The 19256-nt window shown below is 44.4% G+C and overlaps 1 protein-coding gene across 1 annotated transcript in view; it reads left to right on the plus strand.

Moving 5' to 3' along the window:
- DOCK5 (dedicator of cytokinesis 5) overlaps positions 1 to 19256 on the plus strand; it is a gene marked incomplete at both ends in the record, with an annotated part of 208018 nt that overhangs the window by 52688 nt on the left and 136074 nt on the right. The window contains one exon of the mRNA XM_079706756.1: positions 8288 to 8371. Within this exon, the coding sequence (XP_079562882.1) occupies positions 8288 to 8371 (84 nt within the window). The remainder of the gene's footprint in view (positions 1 to 8287; positions 8372 to 19256) is intronic.

A 19256-nucleotide genomic window follows, 5' to 3' on the forward strand; every position in this document is an offset into this window, starting at 1 on the left:
TAAGCTAGTAGGCAGCCCTCACCTCTCTGCTTCTCTGCTCTGTATGTTCTAGTCACCTTGACTTCCCTGAATTCTCAACTCTCTTCCCTCACCTTAGGGTGACTCCGAGGCTGTATTTCGGCTTCTCCTCCCTGCACTTTTGCCTGGAGATGCAACTGTAGATTTCCCTCATCTGTTTCCCTTCTCTCAGGCACCACCCTCCTGTGCTGTATGCTGTTCAGTGTCTGAAAACCACTGTCATATTTTTGTCCATTTTTTAGATGTTCAGGATGATAGTTCATCTGATCCCTGATCCCTGTGGTCCACTTCGGCCACAAGTCTAAATTAATACGTATTTTTAAGTTGAATAGAGAGAAAAATATTCCAAATTCATACTGAATTTCCAATGCAAATCGATTAGCCCAGAGTTATGTATCTTTTTGATTTCTTACTTCTCTGTTATGGTGAAGAACCTTCCAGAGACATTACCAATACTTACTCGTTTTTATGTTTCTTCTTATTTTATTCTTACAGCAACCCTGAGGTAGGCAAAATACCAGGTTACAAATGTCACTTTATTGATAAGGAAACTGAAGCCCCAGAAAATTCAATGACTTTCCTGAGAGTCCGCACTGGTAGGGTTTTGGCCAAGCTGCAGAAAGTACCTTCAGTAGCCTGACTGTAATTTGGTGTCACCTTGGTCTGGTACACGCCGGGCTTCCATTTCTTCATTTATGAAACAAGGAGGTTTCCCAGATCTCTTCAGTGTCTGGCCTTCTCCTCAGTTCTCTGCTTTTCCGATTCTCCCTTCGCTCCCAGCCACATGTACACATTCTGTTTTCTCATGGTGCTTTCAGTAGGACGTGACTCTGGTGTACATAATACGGGAGAAGCTGTTCTAAGACCCTCCTGAACGCGCCCCGGAGGCTAACGGCGACCGACTGAGCTTGTTCTGGGGCAGGCCCTGTGGAGACAGACGTAAAAGCTGCTGCCTTTGTATTTGCATTTTCAGATTGGTGATATTAAATTAATGGGTTTTCCAGCCTGGTAGGGGATCATTCATTTTCTCAGTTTATCTGTGCTTTGTCTCAAATTTCATGTACATATGGAGAAAATCATCACTAACATTTTTGACTGTCATTTCAAAGTGCTTGTTCTAGAGTCTGCAATAATTGGTGGCTTTTATCTTTTCTTTTCTTTTTTTTTTTTGGCCTCGTCACCACATGTGGGATCTTAGTTCCCCGACCAGGGATCGAGCCTGAGCCTCCTGCAGTGGGAGCATGGATGCTTAACCACTGGGCCACCAGGGAAGTCCTGGCTTTTATTTTTAGATTCTCTATTCCTCAATTATGATTTCTGTCCATAAGATAGATGCCGCAAACTCAGCCCAATCTTAGATCTGACCGTCTCATTTTTATTTAATAAGAATGCATACCAAGAAGAACCTGAAAATAATACCTTATTTGATTAGGGGAAGGTGTTCTGGACTTGTTAGTAAGTTAATTGTTTTACTTCCTCATTAAAACCCTGCCCTAGTTGTCCTCTGATTTTTTTCCCTTTTACTTTTCCTTAACAAGAAAGAGATCAGTTGAAAAGAATAGAAGCTAGTAGAAGGATAAGCATGGTAACATTAGAATGTGTAGTTTCAGTGTTATACCCAGATGGAGAGTGCTGTAGTGAGTCCACGACTGAGGCATCCTTGGTATTCTGAGTAACACCCTGACGCCTCAGTTGAATCACTGCAGACATGCTTGGAAGGGCAGCAAGAAAATGGTTAAAATACTGAACTATTCCCCGATTCTCGTGCTGTTTCTAAGGGGAGCTTTGTGCTTAGCTGCCTGCAATGAAATGCATTTGCTGTCCTTAAGGACATCGGCCCTTCCTTGTCCAGCTTTACCTTGTTAGGACTGTTGAGGCTAGCTTGTTCCGTTACCTGTACAGACCTTCCTGACCCCCAGTTTTCATTGAATGACTTCCACTGTCCTGTTGGTGAGGGCAGTTGTGTCCATCTTTGAGGATGTGCCCGCCACCATGCCTGAAGTGGGAAGCCAGACAGGGCAAGAAAGGGGGAAAGGGAAGGTGACTGCCATTTACCCTGTGTCTACCAGGGCTTGTCATCTTCCTAGAGGCTCTGCTACATTCTCCTCTTTGGAAGAATATACTGGTGCCTCCATTTCTTACATAGACAAACTGTGCGGAAACTCCTGGTGTTTGTAGAACAAAGGCTTTCTATTCTGCAATTTTGAGTTGCCTTGTATTAGCTTTACATGTTTCATGTAGATTTAATTTCATATTAATTTAAATGAGATGGCTTGGAGGTAATCCTTTGGTACCCGTGAGGAAATAAATAAACCATAGTTGAGTTTATATCTGTGAAATATCTCTCCCATTAAAGATGTATTTATCTGTTCTAGCCACAAATAGATATCCTTAAAATAGAGATTTCTAAAGAATAACCAATGAACCGGTCCTTAAATCTCCTAACTGGTCATTAAATTCTCCTAAAGGTCTAGAAAACGAAGTTAAGAATCCTGTAAGACGGGGCTTCCCTGGTGGCGCGGTGGTTGAGAGTCCGCCTGCCGATGCAGGGGACACGGGTTTGTGCCCTGGTCCGGGAGGATCCCACATGATCCCCAGCAGAGCGGCTGGGCCCGTGAGCCATGGCCGCTGAGCCTGCACGTTCGGAGCCTGTGCTCCGCAACGGGAGAGGCCACGAAAACAGTGAGAGGCCCGCGTACCGCAAAAAAAAAAAAGAATCCTGTAAGAGCTGCCCCTGTGGAGTTACTGCTGGTGACAAGTAGAAGCTGTTGTCCTCATCTGACAGCCCCTGACCTGGATGACCAGTCTGGAGCCTAATTGGAATGATCAGTGTAAAACCACATTTTTTTTTTTTTTTAACTCCTGGGGTCATACTTCCTGTTGAATCTGATTGTCTCATCCTTGTAGTAGACTCGAATTAAAGAGCCAAAGAAAAAAGTCCACTTGGCCTTCTAGGACATTATTGCATTGACCCCAGGGTGAAGATAAAGACACGATGTGCCTTTTTAGTCTTAATAGTTCTAATGGCTGAAAGTAGGCAGATCAAGATAATAATGAAAAAGAAGAAGTTTGATCATCTTGATAACATTCTGAATAGCAGACAACTCAAGTCAGGACCTCGATCTGTGTTTGCTGTATCTTTCTTTCACAGACGCTACCAAACGCCTAATAGAAAACGTCATGTTTTAGTTATTCTTCAGGGGGTTGTAATTTGAGGATTCATGAAAAAGCCTAATTTATCAGAAAGATTAACTACTAGCAACCCATCGACTTACGGGGGCCTATCAGACTATTCTTATTCTGTTGGTTTCTTGTTGCATAATGCTAAGACCTCAAATTTCTTCTCTTTTTTCCTCTCTCATGAAAGTCTGGTTTAAAAGAAAAGGCCAGGCCAAATCAAAGATTTGGTAAAATGCAAACTACTTTACATTTGTAGACATACTGTCTTATCTAGTTGGCTCTGCAAAATTATACTTTTGCGATATAAACAGTAAGCTGCTCGGGGCAGAATTCCAGCGGCTTGTCTTTCCCAACCTTGCACATAGCAGCCAGCAAGGCGGTTCATACACAGCGACTCCCTTCTCTTGTTTAATTTCCTCAGACAAAACAAGACATTGCGGTGGTGCCTGCTGATTCCAAACGACACAACTTGTTTCTCTTGCCTCTTATCAAAACCTCGTGGATGAGAGGCTGTTGGAGCCATAGGGTCCCTTAGAGTCATCTGGTCCATGCCTTGTTTACAGATGGGAAACTGAGGCCCAGACGAACTCATCCAAGGTCATGCATGTGTAACTGATAGAACTGAGTCTGCTTTGTTTAACCCAAAGGGTTTCCTTTACTTCTCCTTTCTCTGTCTTCCTCTGTAACAGTTATTCACATTCTAGGGAGAAAACGTGATCCACTGAGCATGTGAGTTGTATGCCTGTTTTTGAAATAGCACAAGACGAGCAGACAGCATGATCACCAACCTGTATTGGGGTGGCCAGAAAGTTTGTTTGGTTTTAAGTAGAAATAAAAGACATTTTTCATTTTCACCAAGAACTTCACTGAACAGTGTATTCACTAACAGAACGAACGTTTTGGCCAACCCAGTACGATAAAGAGTGTTTGGGGAAGTTGGGGGTCTCGTTTAATGAGAGAATTCTGAGGCAGACAACATACTGAGATGCTATCAGGTTCTTTTCTTTGCTGCCAGGCTCTTCCAGGGCATCCCTTTGGCATCGTGGACCAGCCTGGTAAAATGGGATGAACGGGTCTTCACAGGACGGCGTCAGTAACAGCTCTGCTGCTGGCAAAGCTGGGCTCCTCGGGTCAAGGTGCTGACCCCTTCTGAGTCTCAGTTTCCTCATTAAATAATACGGTAGTTGGCACCCACTCCATACAATTACTATATTCCATATGGAAGTGAAATCATAAACTACAACGGAAATAAAGTGGATTAAGGAGGGGGATGGGGAGGGCGTGGTTCTAAAGTGCATCGTTGGTGTAAATCGATGACATTGTAAGTGACTGGAAATCTTATTAGTACTTCTGCCCAAAGACATGCAACAGGGAGTACAAATGCCCTCTAACTGGTGACTTGTCACTCCAGCGGAAGGCATTGCTGAAGAATGTGTTTCCCATGTGAAGCTCTTTGAAGGCTTGGGTTGGAAAGGCAGATTCTCTTGTATAATTAGCAAAAGAGAGGCCAGAGAGGTGATCTGATAATCCCTTTCATGAGTGGTGAGAAACCACAGCTGCTGCTTCTGAGGGAAGCAGAAGTACCTTGAAGTTTGGGGAAGAAGTGGTGAATAACTGAATCGATTGGTGGGTTTTATAAAGACCACTCTTGTGCCTTAAGCACCTTCTTTGGGCCTCATCCAGTGCCTTGGAATGTGAAAGGCACAAAGTCATGTGTAACCAGGTCCCCATTCATGAAGGGTTTACCTTCTGATCGGTGGCAGATGATAACACAAGATTGTCTGTTATCTAAAGCCCAAACTGTGTTAAAGGAAAAATTGTGGGACTTCGGAGAAAAAAGAGATCCTTGCAGGGTGATAGGGAGTCAGTAATCATTTGTCGAACTGCATTGTGCATGTGAGCTTTACGGTGTGAGGAAGAAAGAGATAAGCTGTTGTTCCAGGCAGAGGTAAACCGTGAACTGAGCACAGAATTTAGGGGAGGTTATGAGTCCTGACCTGAGCAGAGGGTGGGATTTGGCAGATGATGGAGGCAAAGGTGGATAATTATAGCCAGGGTAATTTCGGGAGCACTTTGATTGTCAGGCTCGGGAATCTAGGATTTAAGGAAACATAATAGTCTATGGTGTGTGTGTGTGTGTGTGTGTGTGTGTGTGTGTGCGCGCGCGTGTGTGTTTACAGCAGTCCTTGGTAGGTGTTTGTAGCTTGGAGCTACGGTGCCAGGTGCTGCCTTTGAGAGCTTCTGCTTACTTTCCTGGTGACTAAGTGTGAGGAAGAGGTGAAGCTTGGTGATTACACAACACATTGTGACACAGCAAGCTCTCTACTTCCTGATTCCATCTGCTGGCGGGGCCAGTTTGGGGGGAGGCCGTGAATGGGGGCTCCAGGGATTCAGGGATGTGAGATCTACATTTTCTATGGAGACCCAGCAGTATACCTAGTGGGCAAAACGTTTGAATCAAGTAGCAGTTAGACGAAGGAAGTGAACCTCAGTGGCTCAGTAGCTGTGGCCTCGTGGCCCACGAAGAAGTCTAGGAACCAGGAACTAACTTCTTCTGCATGCTGTGCAGTTTCTGCTAGCCCACTTCATCAGCCTGGTCTTAGTCTGAATTCATATTACAGTCCACAAGCTCAATAGTAAACCAGTTCCAGTATCATCTGTCCAGATTTCCGTGCCAAGACTACAGAAGAACACATATTTGGGTGCTTCTCTTCAAAAAGAGAGGCCACTTGGAAAACATGGCGCTAGAGGTCTGCTCCTTCCGTTCTGGGATAGATTGACTGTGAGGAACCTGCAGTCAGCCTGCTGATCTCGGTGCATCGCAGGCTCAGGAAAGAGCAGTAGGTACCATGATTGGATTGGATCCCTTTCTTCCCTTCTTAATGAGCCATGTGGGATCTGGCAGATGGTTTGATGGATTGAGTGACCAGCCTCATGTGCTCATAAGAGCTGCAGAGATGGGGAACATCGTGGGTTCCTTGGATGGTCAGGTCAGTGGTTAGAACCGAATCTCTAAGGTGGTTCTTTTCCCCTGAAAGGATGCAGCTCACTCATCATGAGAGAGGGCAAGAAATAAATCTACCTTAAAAAAAAAAACTTCATCGAAGTCTAATTTATATACCATAAAATCCACCCACTTTAAGCATATAGTTAATTGATTTTTAGTAAATGTGCAGTGTTCTGTGACCATCACCACAATCCAATCCAGTTTTAGGAGGTTTACGTCTCTCTGTAAAGCTTCCTGGTGTCTGTTGTGCTCTGTCGCTATTCCCACCCACAACCCACGAAACAATCAGCTGCCCTCTGTCACTGAAAGACTTGCCTCTTCTGGACGTTACAAGGAAATGGAAGCCTAACGTATGTTTTGTGCATGTGACTTTCATTTCTCATAATGTCTTTGAAGCATCCGTGTTGTAGCATGTGTTCGTATTTCATTCCTTTTTGTTGCTAACTGATATTCCATTGTGTGGACAGACCATATTTTACTTATCCACTGATTCTTCAGTGGATGAATTGTTTCCAGTTTTCAGCTGTTGTGAATAATGCTTCTCTATTGGTTTCTTGTGGCTGTCCTAACAAATTACCACAAACTTGGTGGCTTAAAACAAGAGGATTTTATTCTCTCGTAGTTCTGAAGGCCAGAGGTCTAAAATCAAGGTGTTGACCGGCTGTGCTCCTTCTAGAGGCTCTAGGGGAGATTCCGTCCTTTGTCTTTTCTAGCTTCTAGCGGTCGCGCCAGTCCTTGACTTGAGGTCATGTTACTTCCACCGCTGCCTCCGGTCCTCATGTTGCCGTCTCTTCTGTGAGACTCTGAAAACTCCCTGTCTCTCTCTCATCTGGGTACGTGTGATTTTGTTTGGACCACACCCTGAATTTCCAGATTAACCTCCTCTCCATATCCTTAACTAACTCACACTTTTTGCCACCTGAGGGAACATTCACAGATTCCAGAATCTGATGTGGATATCTTTGGGGGGCTATTATTCTGCCTACCGCAACAGCTATGAATATTCACATGAAGTTTCTGTGTCAGCATGTTTCCATTTCTCTTTGTAGATAACCGGGCGCGGAATTGCTGGGTTGCCTGTACATTTATGTTTAACTTTTTAAGAAACTGCCAAACCGTTTTCCGAAGAGGTTTTGTCATTTTATGTTCCTACTAGCAATGCATGAGGGTTCCAGTTTCTCCACATTCCTGCCACGTCTGCCTTTTAAAAATTAATAGCCATTCTGGTGGGTGAGAAGTTGTATCTCGTTGCGGTTTTAATTGGCATTTCCCTGATGACTAATGGTTGTTGGACGTCTCTTCTGGTGCTTATTAGTCATCATATATGATTCTCGGTAAAATGTCTCTTCAGAGCTCTTACCTATCTTAAAATGGCATTGCCTTCTTCTTTTGGAGTTACAAGAGTTAGTCTACTGTTTTGTATGATTGTGGTCCAGTCATTGCCAGTCCTAAGGACTGTGGTGATGGAGGTCACCTTGGGGGCACCCCATTTCCCCAGGGTACTTAGAGCTGGGGCGAGGCAGCCACCCAGTGTTAGTCTATTACTGGAGGGTAGGTGGGACTCATACGTGGTCCGTTGGCTGCCAGTTACTGTGTCAGGGAAGCCGGGAGACGGCTCGCCCTATGCCCTAGAGATCATAAGCTCAGTGGTGTTGTAGGCTGATAACTCTTATCACCATTTTAATTAAGGAGTTGTTTCTGTAATAATATATTTACTATATCTCTTCCCGTACTAAACTATTAAAAATCCCTGGTATAGGGACCACATCTCTGTGTTTCAACACTCTGTCTCCAGTCTCTAGCACAGTATGTGGTACATAGTAGGCAACCAACCAATATTTGTTGGTTGGAAGTATGACTGTAACATACCAGTAATGGGGGTCCAGGAGGATGCTCTCTGCTTTCCAGTGGGCGATTCACCTGAAATGATTAAGGAGAGGGTTATTTGTTAGAAGAGTGGTTCACTAACCACTGAATGTGCTCTGTGGTGACTCGTATTTTTTTTTTTTTTAATGTGTTTGGTGACTTGTATTTTAACTGCCACTGATGCCATGATTTCCCTCTTTTATTTCTCCTTTCCAGCGATCTATAACTACAATGCCTCTCAAGATGTGGAGCTGTCCTTGCAGGTTGGAGACACGGTTCACATCCTGGAGATGTATGAGGGTAAGTCTGGATGGCCTTCTGCCAGACACGGAGCAAGGCCCAAACAGTAGAAGTTACTTATTCATAAGGCACTTAGAGCAAATATCAACGTGCTTTACATCTGAAGTGATGCTAGTAAAAATCCAAGAAGTGCTTAGGGTATACAGTTTTGGACTGTGGGTGATTTCAAAACAGCCAGCTGAGTGCATGAGCGCAGACATACCCAGACACCAGAATCAAAATATGTGACTCTGGGGAATTCCTTGGTGCTCCAGTGGTTAAGACTCCACGCTTTCACTGCAGGGGGCATGGGTTCGATCCCTGGTTGGGGAACTAAGATCCTGCATGCTGCGCCGTGTAGCCAAAAAAAACCAAAACCAAAATATGTGACCCTGCATTTTGTGAGGTTTCAGTGCTGTTATACGTATGCCATCCTATTTAATTCTTATGGCAATCCTCTAAGGGTGGCAGGGCAAGGGTTTTTTTCTAATTAAGAAAAAATATGTATTATTGACTCTCAAAAATATAGAACTCTTAAAAATTACACAAGTTAACCCATGCTCACTTTTTTAACGTAGTTGAGAAAACTGATGTTCAGAGTAAATAAGGTGCCTCACGTCATACAACTAGTGACAGAGGCAAATGAGATGAAGCACTGTTGATTTCCAGTGACTTCTCATGAAGCAAGACCTTAATACATGAAAGATGCTATCTCTTCATAGGTACTGAAAATAAATAGGAAAAGCATATAATTCAACTCATATTCTAAAAGGCAAAAACATTTATTTCTTTGTAAAATTCTCTCAGATAAAATAATTAAATAAACTGATAAAAATTCCCCCAAAAATGTGACTGGATGCAGAAGGGCCTGACGCAGCACTGGCTCCAGAGGAGACATGTGTGCCTCTGGTCTGGCGGGAGCTCGAAGGAAGCCCAGCTGCTGAAGTGGCTCTTTCTTCTCAGCACTAAATGTTCCCAGACTCGGGGAGAAATGAGGGAGAGACTTACTGGTGTTGCTGAGATTCCTTCAGAGAATTAGGTCAGGCGACTCTAGGTCCGGAAAGCCTACTAGTATATTTCCTGCAACTAGGTTGAGCTGGGGAGGGGGTCCCAGTTAACCTGTAAGTGGGCTGTTGGGCAGTTACCCAGGGCTCCCGGGTCATCTGAAGAGCACAGGTCATGTCTGCACTCCCCCATCCCCCAGGCTTCTGGCTCCAACTCAAGCTCTCTAAATCCTAACGGGACTCATCCACGTATCCACATTTCTAATCCAAATGCCCAGAGCACAACAAACATGTCTCTAGGCCCCTAACATTGAGGATCAAAGCAAAGAACATTGAGGGTCCATTGATTCTCTCTGAAGATTGGGGCGGGAATGAGGTGGGGAGCTAGACAGATTTTTCTCATAGGGTGAGGCTTGTTAGGACAAGAAGTCTGGATTTGCAGGGTCTGCCCCCCCGCCATGTAAATGGTTCTGATGATGGCATGGCAAGGGTGGTCGTCTAGAGCCTAGTGCGGCTTCCAAGGGCCAGGCAGACAGACGCAGGATGGGGAAGAGGAGATGGGAGGTCCGAAGGAAAGGAAGTAGGGCTCGGCCATAGGAAAGCTAAGCCGTCTGCCGCATTGCACAGAAGCCTCTGCTTTTACTCTTCCTCCCTTTAGTTTTAGGCAGAGGGCTGGTGGTTTGCATTATCCTTCTCCCCGTCACACACTTCAGAGTGTCTTCGTGCAGCTTCCAGGGGCAGGGGAAGGGAGGGAGGGCTGTGTGGACGCTTCCCACTCTATTCTTTTTCTTCCTCTTTTTTTTTTTTAAAAATAAATTTATTTATTTTATTTTTGGCTGTGTTGGGTCTTCGTTGCTGTGTGCAGGCTTTCTCTAGTTGCCTTCTCTAGTTCTCTAGTGCAGGCTACTCTTTGTTGCGGTGCGCGGGCTTCTCATTGCAGTGGCTTCTCCTGTTGCGGAGCACAGTCTCTAGGTGTGTGGGCTTCAGTAGTTGTGGCACGTGGGCTTAGTAGTTGTGGCTCACGGGCTCAGTAGTTGTGGCTCGCGGGCTCTAGAGCACAGGCTCAGTAGTTGTGGAGCACGGGCTTAGTTGCTCCGCGGCATGTGGGATCTTCCCTGACCAGGGCACGAACCCGTGTCCCCTGCATCGGCAGGCGGACTCTCAACCACTGCGCCACCAGGGAAGCCCTCTTCTTCTTTTTCTAATATAAATTTATTTATTTTATTTATTTATTTTTGGCTGTGTTGGGTCTTCCTTGCTGTGCACAGGCTTTCTCTAGCTGTAGCGAGCAGGGGCTACTGTTGCGGTGTATGGGCTTCTCATTGTGGTGGCTTCTTTTGTTGCAGAGCACGGCCTCTAGGTGCGTGGGCTTCAGTGGGCTTCCACCGGGGAAGTCCTACTTATCTTCTTGAACTCCTTTACATATTGAAACCATAGTCTCTTCAAGCCTTACTAGGTCATACAGCTTTGTCTGGGGCCAAATTAATCTACTCTACCTAGTCTTTATGGACACACATTTTTCCATTATACTGGTAAAAGGCACATGTTCAGTTTCCATGGGCTTGAAAATAATGTATATTTTACAGTTACTGGGTGCAAAGTTCTATAGAGGACAATTAGATTATGGTTTTGTCACTTTTTTTTTTCAAATTTGCTATATGCTAACCTTCTTTCTGCTTTTTCTGTTGCTGAGAGAACTGTGTTAAATCTTCCACCATGACTGCAGTTTGCGTCAGTTTACAGTGATGTCAGTTTTTTGCTTTCTGTATTCTCAGAACTATTTTTAGGTGCATACAATTTTAGAATTGTTATATTAGACAATTCCAACTTTTAATTCCTGTTTGTAAAACTTTTTATCATTATCTTCATCTGCAGTAATGCTTTTTTCCTTAGTCTTTTTTGTCTGAAATTGCAGCCGATTCACTGGCAGTGCCAGGCTTTCCTGACCTCACAAGGCTGTCAGAAATGCTGCTTAGCCGCTCAGGACTCTTTTCTTAATTTAGCAGATGCCCCAAGAGGAAAGCAGCCCCCAATGCTGGCCTTTCTGAGTTTGTTATTTTTCAGATCTAGACCTGGTAATTCTTTACTTTACCATGTTAGCGTGTGTGTGTGTGTGTGGGGGGGTATTGTCAGGCTTTTCTAATTGACCTGCAGAGTGTGGGAGGGAAGAGCACAGAGTTGATCTGAAATCAAGTAAATGATACCTTTTAAATACGTTTTCAAAATTTTTTTTTTCATTTTTATGTGACCCCAATGTTTCTTGAAATAGTTGATTGAAACACTTTGTCCTCACATGATTCATATTAATGGTAATTTTAAGTGTGCATATTATTTTTACTTAGTAATCTCCCAGTCGACCAATGAGCATTCCTAAAAGTAGCACTCCTATGGACCAAGCTAATGTGGTCACCAAGCTTGGTTGAATATAAATGTAAACACGCAAACACGTCTGTTTCAAATACCTTCCGGAGTTTGAGTCCAAAAGCCACAGTGCATCTAATATATTACAACTTACACAGCCGTATACTTGCCAGAAGTGCTGGCCCAGTTGACAGTCATACAAAAAACTGTTACTTGATCACTGGTGCATCTGGACTATGATGATCCAGGTGCTGTAGGTCCTGACAGCAAGAAGCCAATTTCCTTGTTAATTGTTACCATAAAATGCTTGGGGGGCCAGCCACAGAATTCTTTCATTTCAAAGAAGGACATGAGGGACTTCCCTGGTGGTCCAGTGGTTAGGATTCTGTGCTTCCAAGGCAGGGGGCACGGGTTTGATCCCTGGTCAGGAACTAAGATCCCACACGCTACAAGGCGTGGCTGAAAGTAAATAAATGAATGAATGAACGAATAAATGAATAACAAAATTTAAAAAAGAAGGATGTCAGTGCCCGTTCTATAAAAGTGGACATGTGTCAGGGTGTGAAAGGGGAGATTTAGAGCATGAGCTTATTCACTTCATTAACTGCCAAGTGGCAGGTCAGCTTTACAGAGATGATTATACTGGCTTAAGGTTTAAACTAGTGTTTATTTTATGGGATTAATTTTTTTAATGGTGCGTGCATTGCCAGACGCAGTGATAGGTACTTCTATCTGCTAAGTACTTTGAGTTCTTGGCTGGGTTCTCAAGTTTCTTGATTATTCAAGGCAGTTCAGGACGCAGTGAGGGCAGGAGGGCTTTGCAGACATTAAACATGATGGAAATGCTGAGTAATAACTTGTGTTCAAGCCCTCCTCCCCCATCTCCTCTTTCCTTTAGAAAAATAAACAAAGTGGAAACACCCACAGTACTGCCAGATGGAATTGAAGGGTGGTGCTGGCACCATTTCATGGCCCTGGAGTGCGAGGCGGGGGTTGTGTCTTTCAGCTTCCTGTCAGCGCTGACTCCAGGGGTCCCACCCCGCCAGACACCCTGCCTTTGAGATATTTGCATACCAGACCTGGGTGGGCTCTTCTGGTGTGGACATGAGTTCACCTTTCTGGAACCCAGAGTTGAAAAATTCTTTTCTGCCCACAACAGAATACCACTTAGGACTCTCCTTTTGCTGTTTTCCGCCCTGTGGTTGAATGAATGATTCCAGAAGTGGTAGCTCCTTGAAGGCCTTCTCCTCCTGCATCGGCAGGGCCCGTGCCTAGCATGGCTCCCAGTATACAGTAGGTGCTCAGCAAGCCTGTTGTATGAGTGAAGATAAATGGGAGACCAGGGCAAGCCTGTGGGAGCAAAGCAAGGTAGTGTGGAGAGTAAGGGGGATGGGGCCACCTCCACAGCACCCCCGATAGAACAGGGCAGGGCTGCTTTTCTCCTTCTATGAGACGCCAGTATTGCCCTGCCTTATGCAGACCACATGATGGATTTGGTTACCGCGTGAGCTGCTTTTTCCAATAACGGCTTTATTGAGATAGATCTCAAATACCATCCAGTTGACCCATTTAAAGTTTACAATGCAATAATTATTTACAAAGTACTCTATTCACAAAGTAGGGCAACCATATCACTATCTACTTTCAGAACATTTTCATTATCCCCAAAAGAAACCCTCTACCCGTAAGTGGTTTTTACCCCCCAGCTCCAGGCAGCCACCAACCGAATTTCTGTCTCTCTAGGTCTGCCTCTTCTAGACGTTTCACATAAGTGGAACCATGTAATGTGTGGTCCTTTGTGACTGTCTTCTTCTACTTCAAAGGATCTTTTGGGGGCTCATCCATGTTGTTGCATGTGTCAGTACCTCATATCTTTCTATTGCTAAAAAATATTCATTGTAGGCATAGTTCACATTTTATTTATCTATTCATCAGTTGATGGACATTTGGATTGTTTACAAGTTTTAGTTATTATGAATAATGCTGCTGCCATGAACTACAAGTTTTTGTGTGGATATATGTTTTCATTTCTCTTGGATGTATCCTTAGGAGTGGAGTTCCTGGATCCTATAGTAACTCTTGTGTTTAACCTTTTGGGGAACTGCCAGACTGATTGCTTGAGCTTTGGCTCCAGAACAGGAGACCACGGTCCACATGAGAGAGTTGCCATTCCTCACCCCTTATCACCGTTCCTCTCTGTAACCTTGCCCCGAATGTCATTTGTTACTAAAAATAAGGGAAGGGAGTAGAATTGACTGAGAAGCTGTATATTGCTCTTTTTTTTTTTTTTTTTTTTTTTTTGCGGTACGCGGGCCTCTCACTGCTGTGGCCTCTCCCGTTGCGGAGCACAGGCTCCGGATGCGCAGGCTCAGCGGCCATGGCTCACGGGCCCAGCCGCTCCGCGGCATGTGGGATCTTCCCGGACCGGGGCACGAACCCGTGTCCCCTGCATCAGCAGGCGGACTCTCAACCGCTGCGCCACCAGGAAAGCCCTATTGCTCATTTTTTATAGACCACCAAGAATTGTTTGCCTTCAGAAACTTTTTCAGGGAACAGAAATCCTCAAGGACTAAAACAAGTGTCCTTGCCTTTCTTCTGCTTTGGCACTGGCCTGCCTGTAGTCACTGCCACGTCTTTGCTTCTTTAACCAGAAAAGAGTTGGCAGTGAGACAGCTGTTCTTCGTCTGAGTGTTCTTTCCCACCCCAGATCCATGGGCATGACTGAAAAAGCACTGATACCTGGGGGAGATTCCAGCTGTGGTCATTTATTCATTCAACAGGACTCGCTGAGCAAGTATTATGCTCTTCTGTGCCAACTACATTTATTGACCGCAAGAGATGTTCTAGGCATTGAGGTCACCTGAGTGACACAATGGCAAGGTTTCTGCTCTCACAGGGATTTCATTCAAGAGGTGGACAAAACAAGTGAACAAAATATGTGAACAAAAACTTTCAGATACTTATAAGTGCTATGGGGAGAAAAGGATGGTGTTATATAGACCAGAGGCGGATGAAAGTGATGGAGAGTGAAAGGAGAAGGACCACTTTAGTTTGCATGGCTTTGTCCCTGTCTTATCTAGGGTAACTGTCCGTGGGCAGGGCAAGACATTTGAACTCTCTTTGTGTCATGGTCATTTCGTCTAAAATCGGATCACTCTTTGAATTGAAAGTGATTAAATGCAAGTGACTTGAAAAGTAAGGTTTCAGCATCCCTGCTGCCATGAAGCTCTCCTCTCCTGTAATTATCCAAATTCCAGTCACAGGTGATTTCAGGCTCAGGGTTTGTTGTTCCACCAATGGGTACTGCTTTCTTGCCTTTGATTCATATCCATTGTTTAACTCATTTTCAGCTCCGTAAACCACTCACAAGCTTACGAGAGAGGGTGACTGGTGTTAACAGTGATTTCTGGGGGTAAACATAGCACAACTGGCTCCTGTTGGAAATAACAAAATGAGATAATGTCTCAAAGGCGTTCCAAGCTCTGCAGAGGCAGATACGCCAAAAAGTTTTATATGATTTCAGTGTAATTTGGTAAAGACCCAGAGGAGAGCACAAATGATTGTATTGGAACCAGAGGAAACAGGCAATCCTGAAAAGTTGAAATAAAAAGGAGCATTTGTCTGTATACAGGAGGTCCTCAACATATATATTTCTTCTGTGTGGAATGAGGTCAGTTTTGAAATGCACCTTAATCAAGAAATCCACTACCTTATGATATGAAAAGGTATAGACATGGATTATGACTTGGGCTCTACATGTGTTGAGTCTCATCTTTATAAAGCAAGATTTTTTGAGTAAGCACAGAGGGCAGTGTTATGATGGGTAGGTAAAGTTACATGGCACTAAATTTTAGCTCCATAGCTGACAAAACTTTCTAACAGAGGCATAAAAGAGAAGAGAGTGTATTTGAGGACTTTTTTTCCAAGAAGAGGCTTAATAGGCATCTTTCTGAGATGTGGTATTAAGAACCCTCCACTGGAAAAGGGAACCTTCCTGCACTGTTAGTGGGAATGTAAACTGGTGCAGCCACTATGGAGAACAGTATGGAGGTTCCTCAAAAAACTAAAAATAGGGGCTTCCCTGGTGGCGCAGTGGTTGAGAGTCTGCCTGCCAGTGCGGAGGACGCGGGTTCGTGCCCCGGTCCGGGAGGATCTCATGTGCCGCGGAGCGGCTGGCCCTGTGAGCCATGGCCGCTGAGCCTGCGCGTCCGGAGCCTGTGCTCCGCAACGGGAGAGGCCACAGCAGTGAGAGGCCCGCGTACCGCAAAAAAAAAAAAAAAAAAACCGCAAAAAAAAACACGAAAAATAGAATTACCATATGATCCAGCAATTCCACTCCTGGGCATATATCCAGACAAAACTATAATTCAGAGAGATACACACCCCCATATGTTCATAGGAGCACTATTCGCAATAGCCAAGACATGGAAGCAACCTAAATGTCCATTGACAGAGGAATGGATCAAGAAGCGGTGGTATATGTACACGGTGGAATATCACTCAGCCATAAAAAAGAATGAAATAATGCCATTTGCAGCAACATGGATGGACCTAGATGTTATCATACGAAGTGAAGTAAATCAGAAAGACAAAGACAAATACCATAGGATATCACTTATATGTGGAATCTAAAATACGACACAAATGAACATATCTACAAAACAAAAACAGACTCACAAATATAGAGAACAGACTTGTGGTTGCCAAGGGGGAGAGGAGTGGGGGGAGGAAGGAGTGGGAGTTTGGGATTAGCTGATGCAAACTATTATATATAGGATGGATAAACAACAAGGTCCTACTATAGAGCACAGGGGACTATATTCAATATCCTGTGCTAAACCATGATGGAAAAGAATATGAAAAAAGAATTTATATGTGTATAACTTTACAGCAGAAATTAACACAACATTGTAAATCAACTAAACTTCAATAAAATTAAAACAGAAAAAGAACCCTCCATTGAATCCTATGATACAGTAAGGTCTTATCAAACCTTTTCAAAACTGATTCTGTGATTTGAGAAGTTGTCATCTCCTACTATCCTGTGCAACAGTGAGTCGGCCTGGCAGTCTTGTCATCCCTTTGCTGTTCCTCTTTTCTATTCACTTCCTTCTCTCTTTGGTCAGCCATGCCCAATGACCATAAGAGTAGTGAGAGACAAAATCAAAATTGATTTTAAAAAGTCAGTTCTTAACAGTATGTGTAAAAGTTTACTGGGTTTGAGCTGAAATAAGGCATTCGATGTATTTGTAACTTTCATTTACTTTTGTTACCCCATTAGTCAAGATAATTGAAACTTTATTGTAATTCAGAATCCATAACCTCACCGTGTTCTAGTTAGAAAAACAGCTGCCTTTCTCAAACGTAAATGGCAGTGAGCCCAACGGCTTGGATTTTACGACAAGCATTGCGTGCAAACGTTTTGGCTCGAGCCTTGAACGCAAGGTAGGCCTTGTGGCATTTTGGTGAGTGTGCCGGTCACTTCCCACATCTGTTTGACCTTTACCTTAAGGACAGCTGGTCAGCTACTACTCCTGGGGACACATGTTCCCGAGATGTGTTTTTCCATAGACGTGTGTGACAGTAGGAGGGTGTTTACAAAAAAAATAACTAATTAAAAAGTAGAGCTGGTGAAAAGTCTCATCTCAGGTTTAATCTTTAAACATTTTTATTAGCGTATAGTTGATTTACAATGTTGTGTTAGTTTCAGATATACAGCAAAGTGGATCCGTTATACGTATAAGTATATCCACTCTTCTTTAGATTCTTTTCCCAGGTAGGTCATTACAGAGTACTGAGTAGAGTTCCCTGTGCCATATAGTAAGTCCTTATTAGTGATCTATCTTATATGTAGAGTTGTGTGTATATGTCAGTCCCAATCTCCCAGTTTATCCCTCCCCCCACCTCAGGTTTAATCTTATCCAAAAGAGAATGCCTTCTCGTTTTCCTTTTGAGATACACTCGAATGTTCTTCTAACATTCCATCTTGAAAATTTGTGTTATTTGCGTATAGGCAAGTGTAGAATCTTCTAGCATCAGGTTCGGAACCGTTTTCTGAGTGGAGCCTTCATTCGGTTACTTCGTCGTGAACTGGTACTTGGCGTTGGCCCATTTGGGCCGCGGCCCACGTGCTGAAGGAGGCAAGCTCAGCCTGAAAGCAGAGATGTACTGGGGATGCTGTAGAGGAAGGTTCTCGTGAGGAAGCCTCTGGTGTTGGTCTCCAAGGGCTCTTGGTGGGATCCAGGGGTCCAGAAGGCGGCAAAGTGATGAGCAGGCTCCTTGCGTCCCAGGCATGTACGTGACCACTCAGGCTGTCTTCTCACCTCTGAATGCTGGGCCTTCACATTACTTGGCATGTAACTTTTTTTTTTTAAATAGATCTTTATTGGAGTATAATTGCTTCCCAATACTGTGTTAGTTTCTGTTGCACAGCAAAGCAGTTCAGCCATATGCACACACACTGGCATGTAACTTTTATCAAAAGTGACTTAGGGGCTTCCCTGGTGGCGCAGTTGTTGAGAGTCTGCCTGCCGATGCAGGGGACACGGGTTCGTGCCCCGGTCCGGGAAGATCCCACATGCTGCGGAGCGGCTGGGCCCGTGAGCCATGGCCGCTGAGCCTGCGCGTCCGGAGCCTGTGCTCCGCAACGGGAGAGGCCACAACAGTGAGAGGCCCGCGTACCGCAAAAAAAAAAAAAAAAAAAAAAAGTGCCTTAGGTGTCTCATCCCCATTGCAACCTATAGCCCATCAAACCATCCTGGGACTGGGTAAGAAGACTCTGAAGGGTTCTTGGAAAGAAAAAGGCCTAGAGGAAAGTTCAAAATTGATTGAGGGCAAATTGGAATTAGACGTTTCTCCTCTTGCCTGTATCTGGAGAGAGAAGGATACATAGATGCCTCTGCTCTGCTCATGGTAATGTCACTAATTTATGATCTTTAAAAGCATATAAGGAGGCCTAGGCGTCATAAATATTAACCCTCTGCTAGAGCGCCCCCACTTTATTCAACCCACGGAGGCAAATCATTCAATAGAAAGTGTTGTAAGAGCAGAAAACACGCTACCTGTAAAACTTACGTGCTACAAAGGAGTCTTACAAAAGCTCGAGAACAGCAGTTCTTTTCCTGGCCTCACCTCCATGTGTAATTCAGGCTACACCTAGGGAAGGACAAGGCAAGACAGGGAAGATTCTTGTTAAAGATTATTTGTCTAACCCTTATATTCTGTATAGGCATCCTTAATGATTGTCTTTTGAACAATGCGTGTGCATTTCACTTTGACAAATGAAATCGATCTTTTTTTTTTTGCGGTACGCGGGCCTCTCACTGTTGTGGCCTCTCCCGTTGTGGAGCACAGGCTCCGGACGCGCAGGCTCAGCGGCCATGGCTCACGGTCCCAGCCGCTCCGCGGCACGTGGGATCTTCCCGGACCGGGGCATGAATCTGTGTCCCCTACATCGGCAGGCGGACTCTCAACCACTGCGCCACCAGGGAAGCCCATGAAATAGATTTTAAATAGCTGTACCTAGCAATTTAGCCCGTCTT

The sequence above is a fragment of the Hyperoodon ampullatus genome (assembly GCF_949752795.1).
Source record: "Hyperoodon ampullatus genome assembly, chromosome: 6".
NCBI lineage: Eukaryota > Metazoa > Chordata > Mammalia > Artiodactyla > Ziphiidae > Hyperoodon > Hyperoodon ampullatus.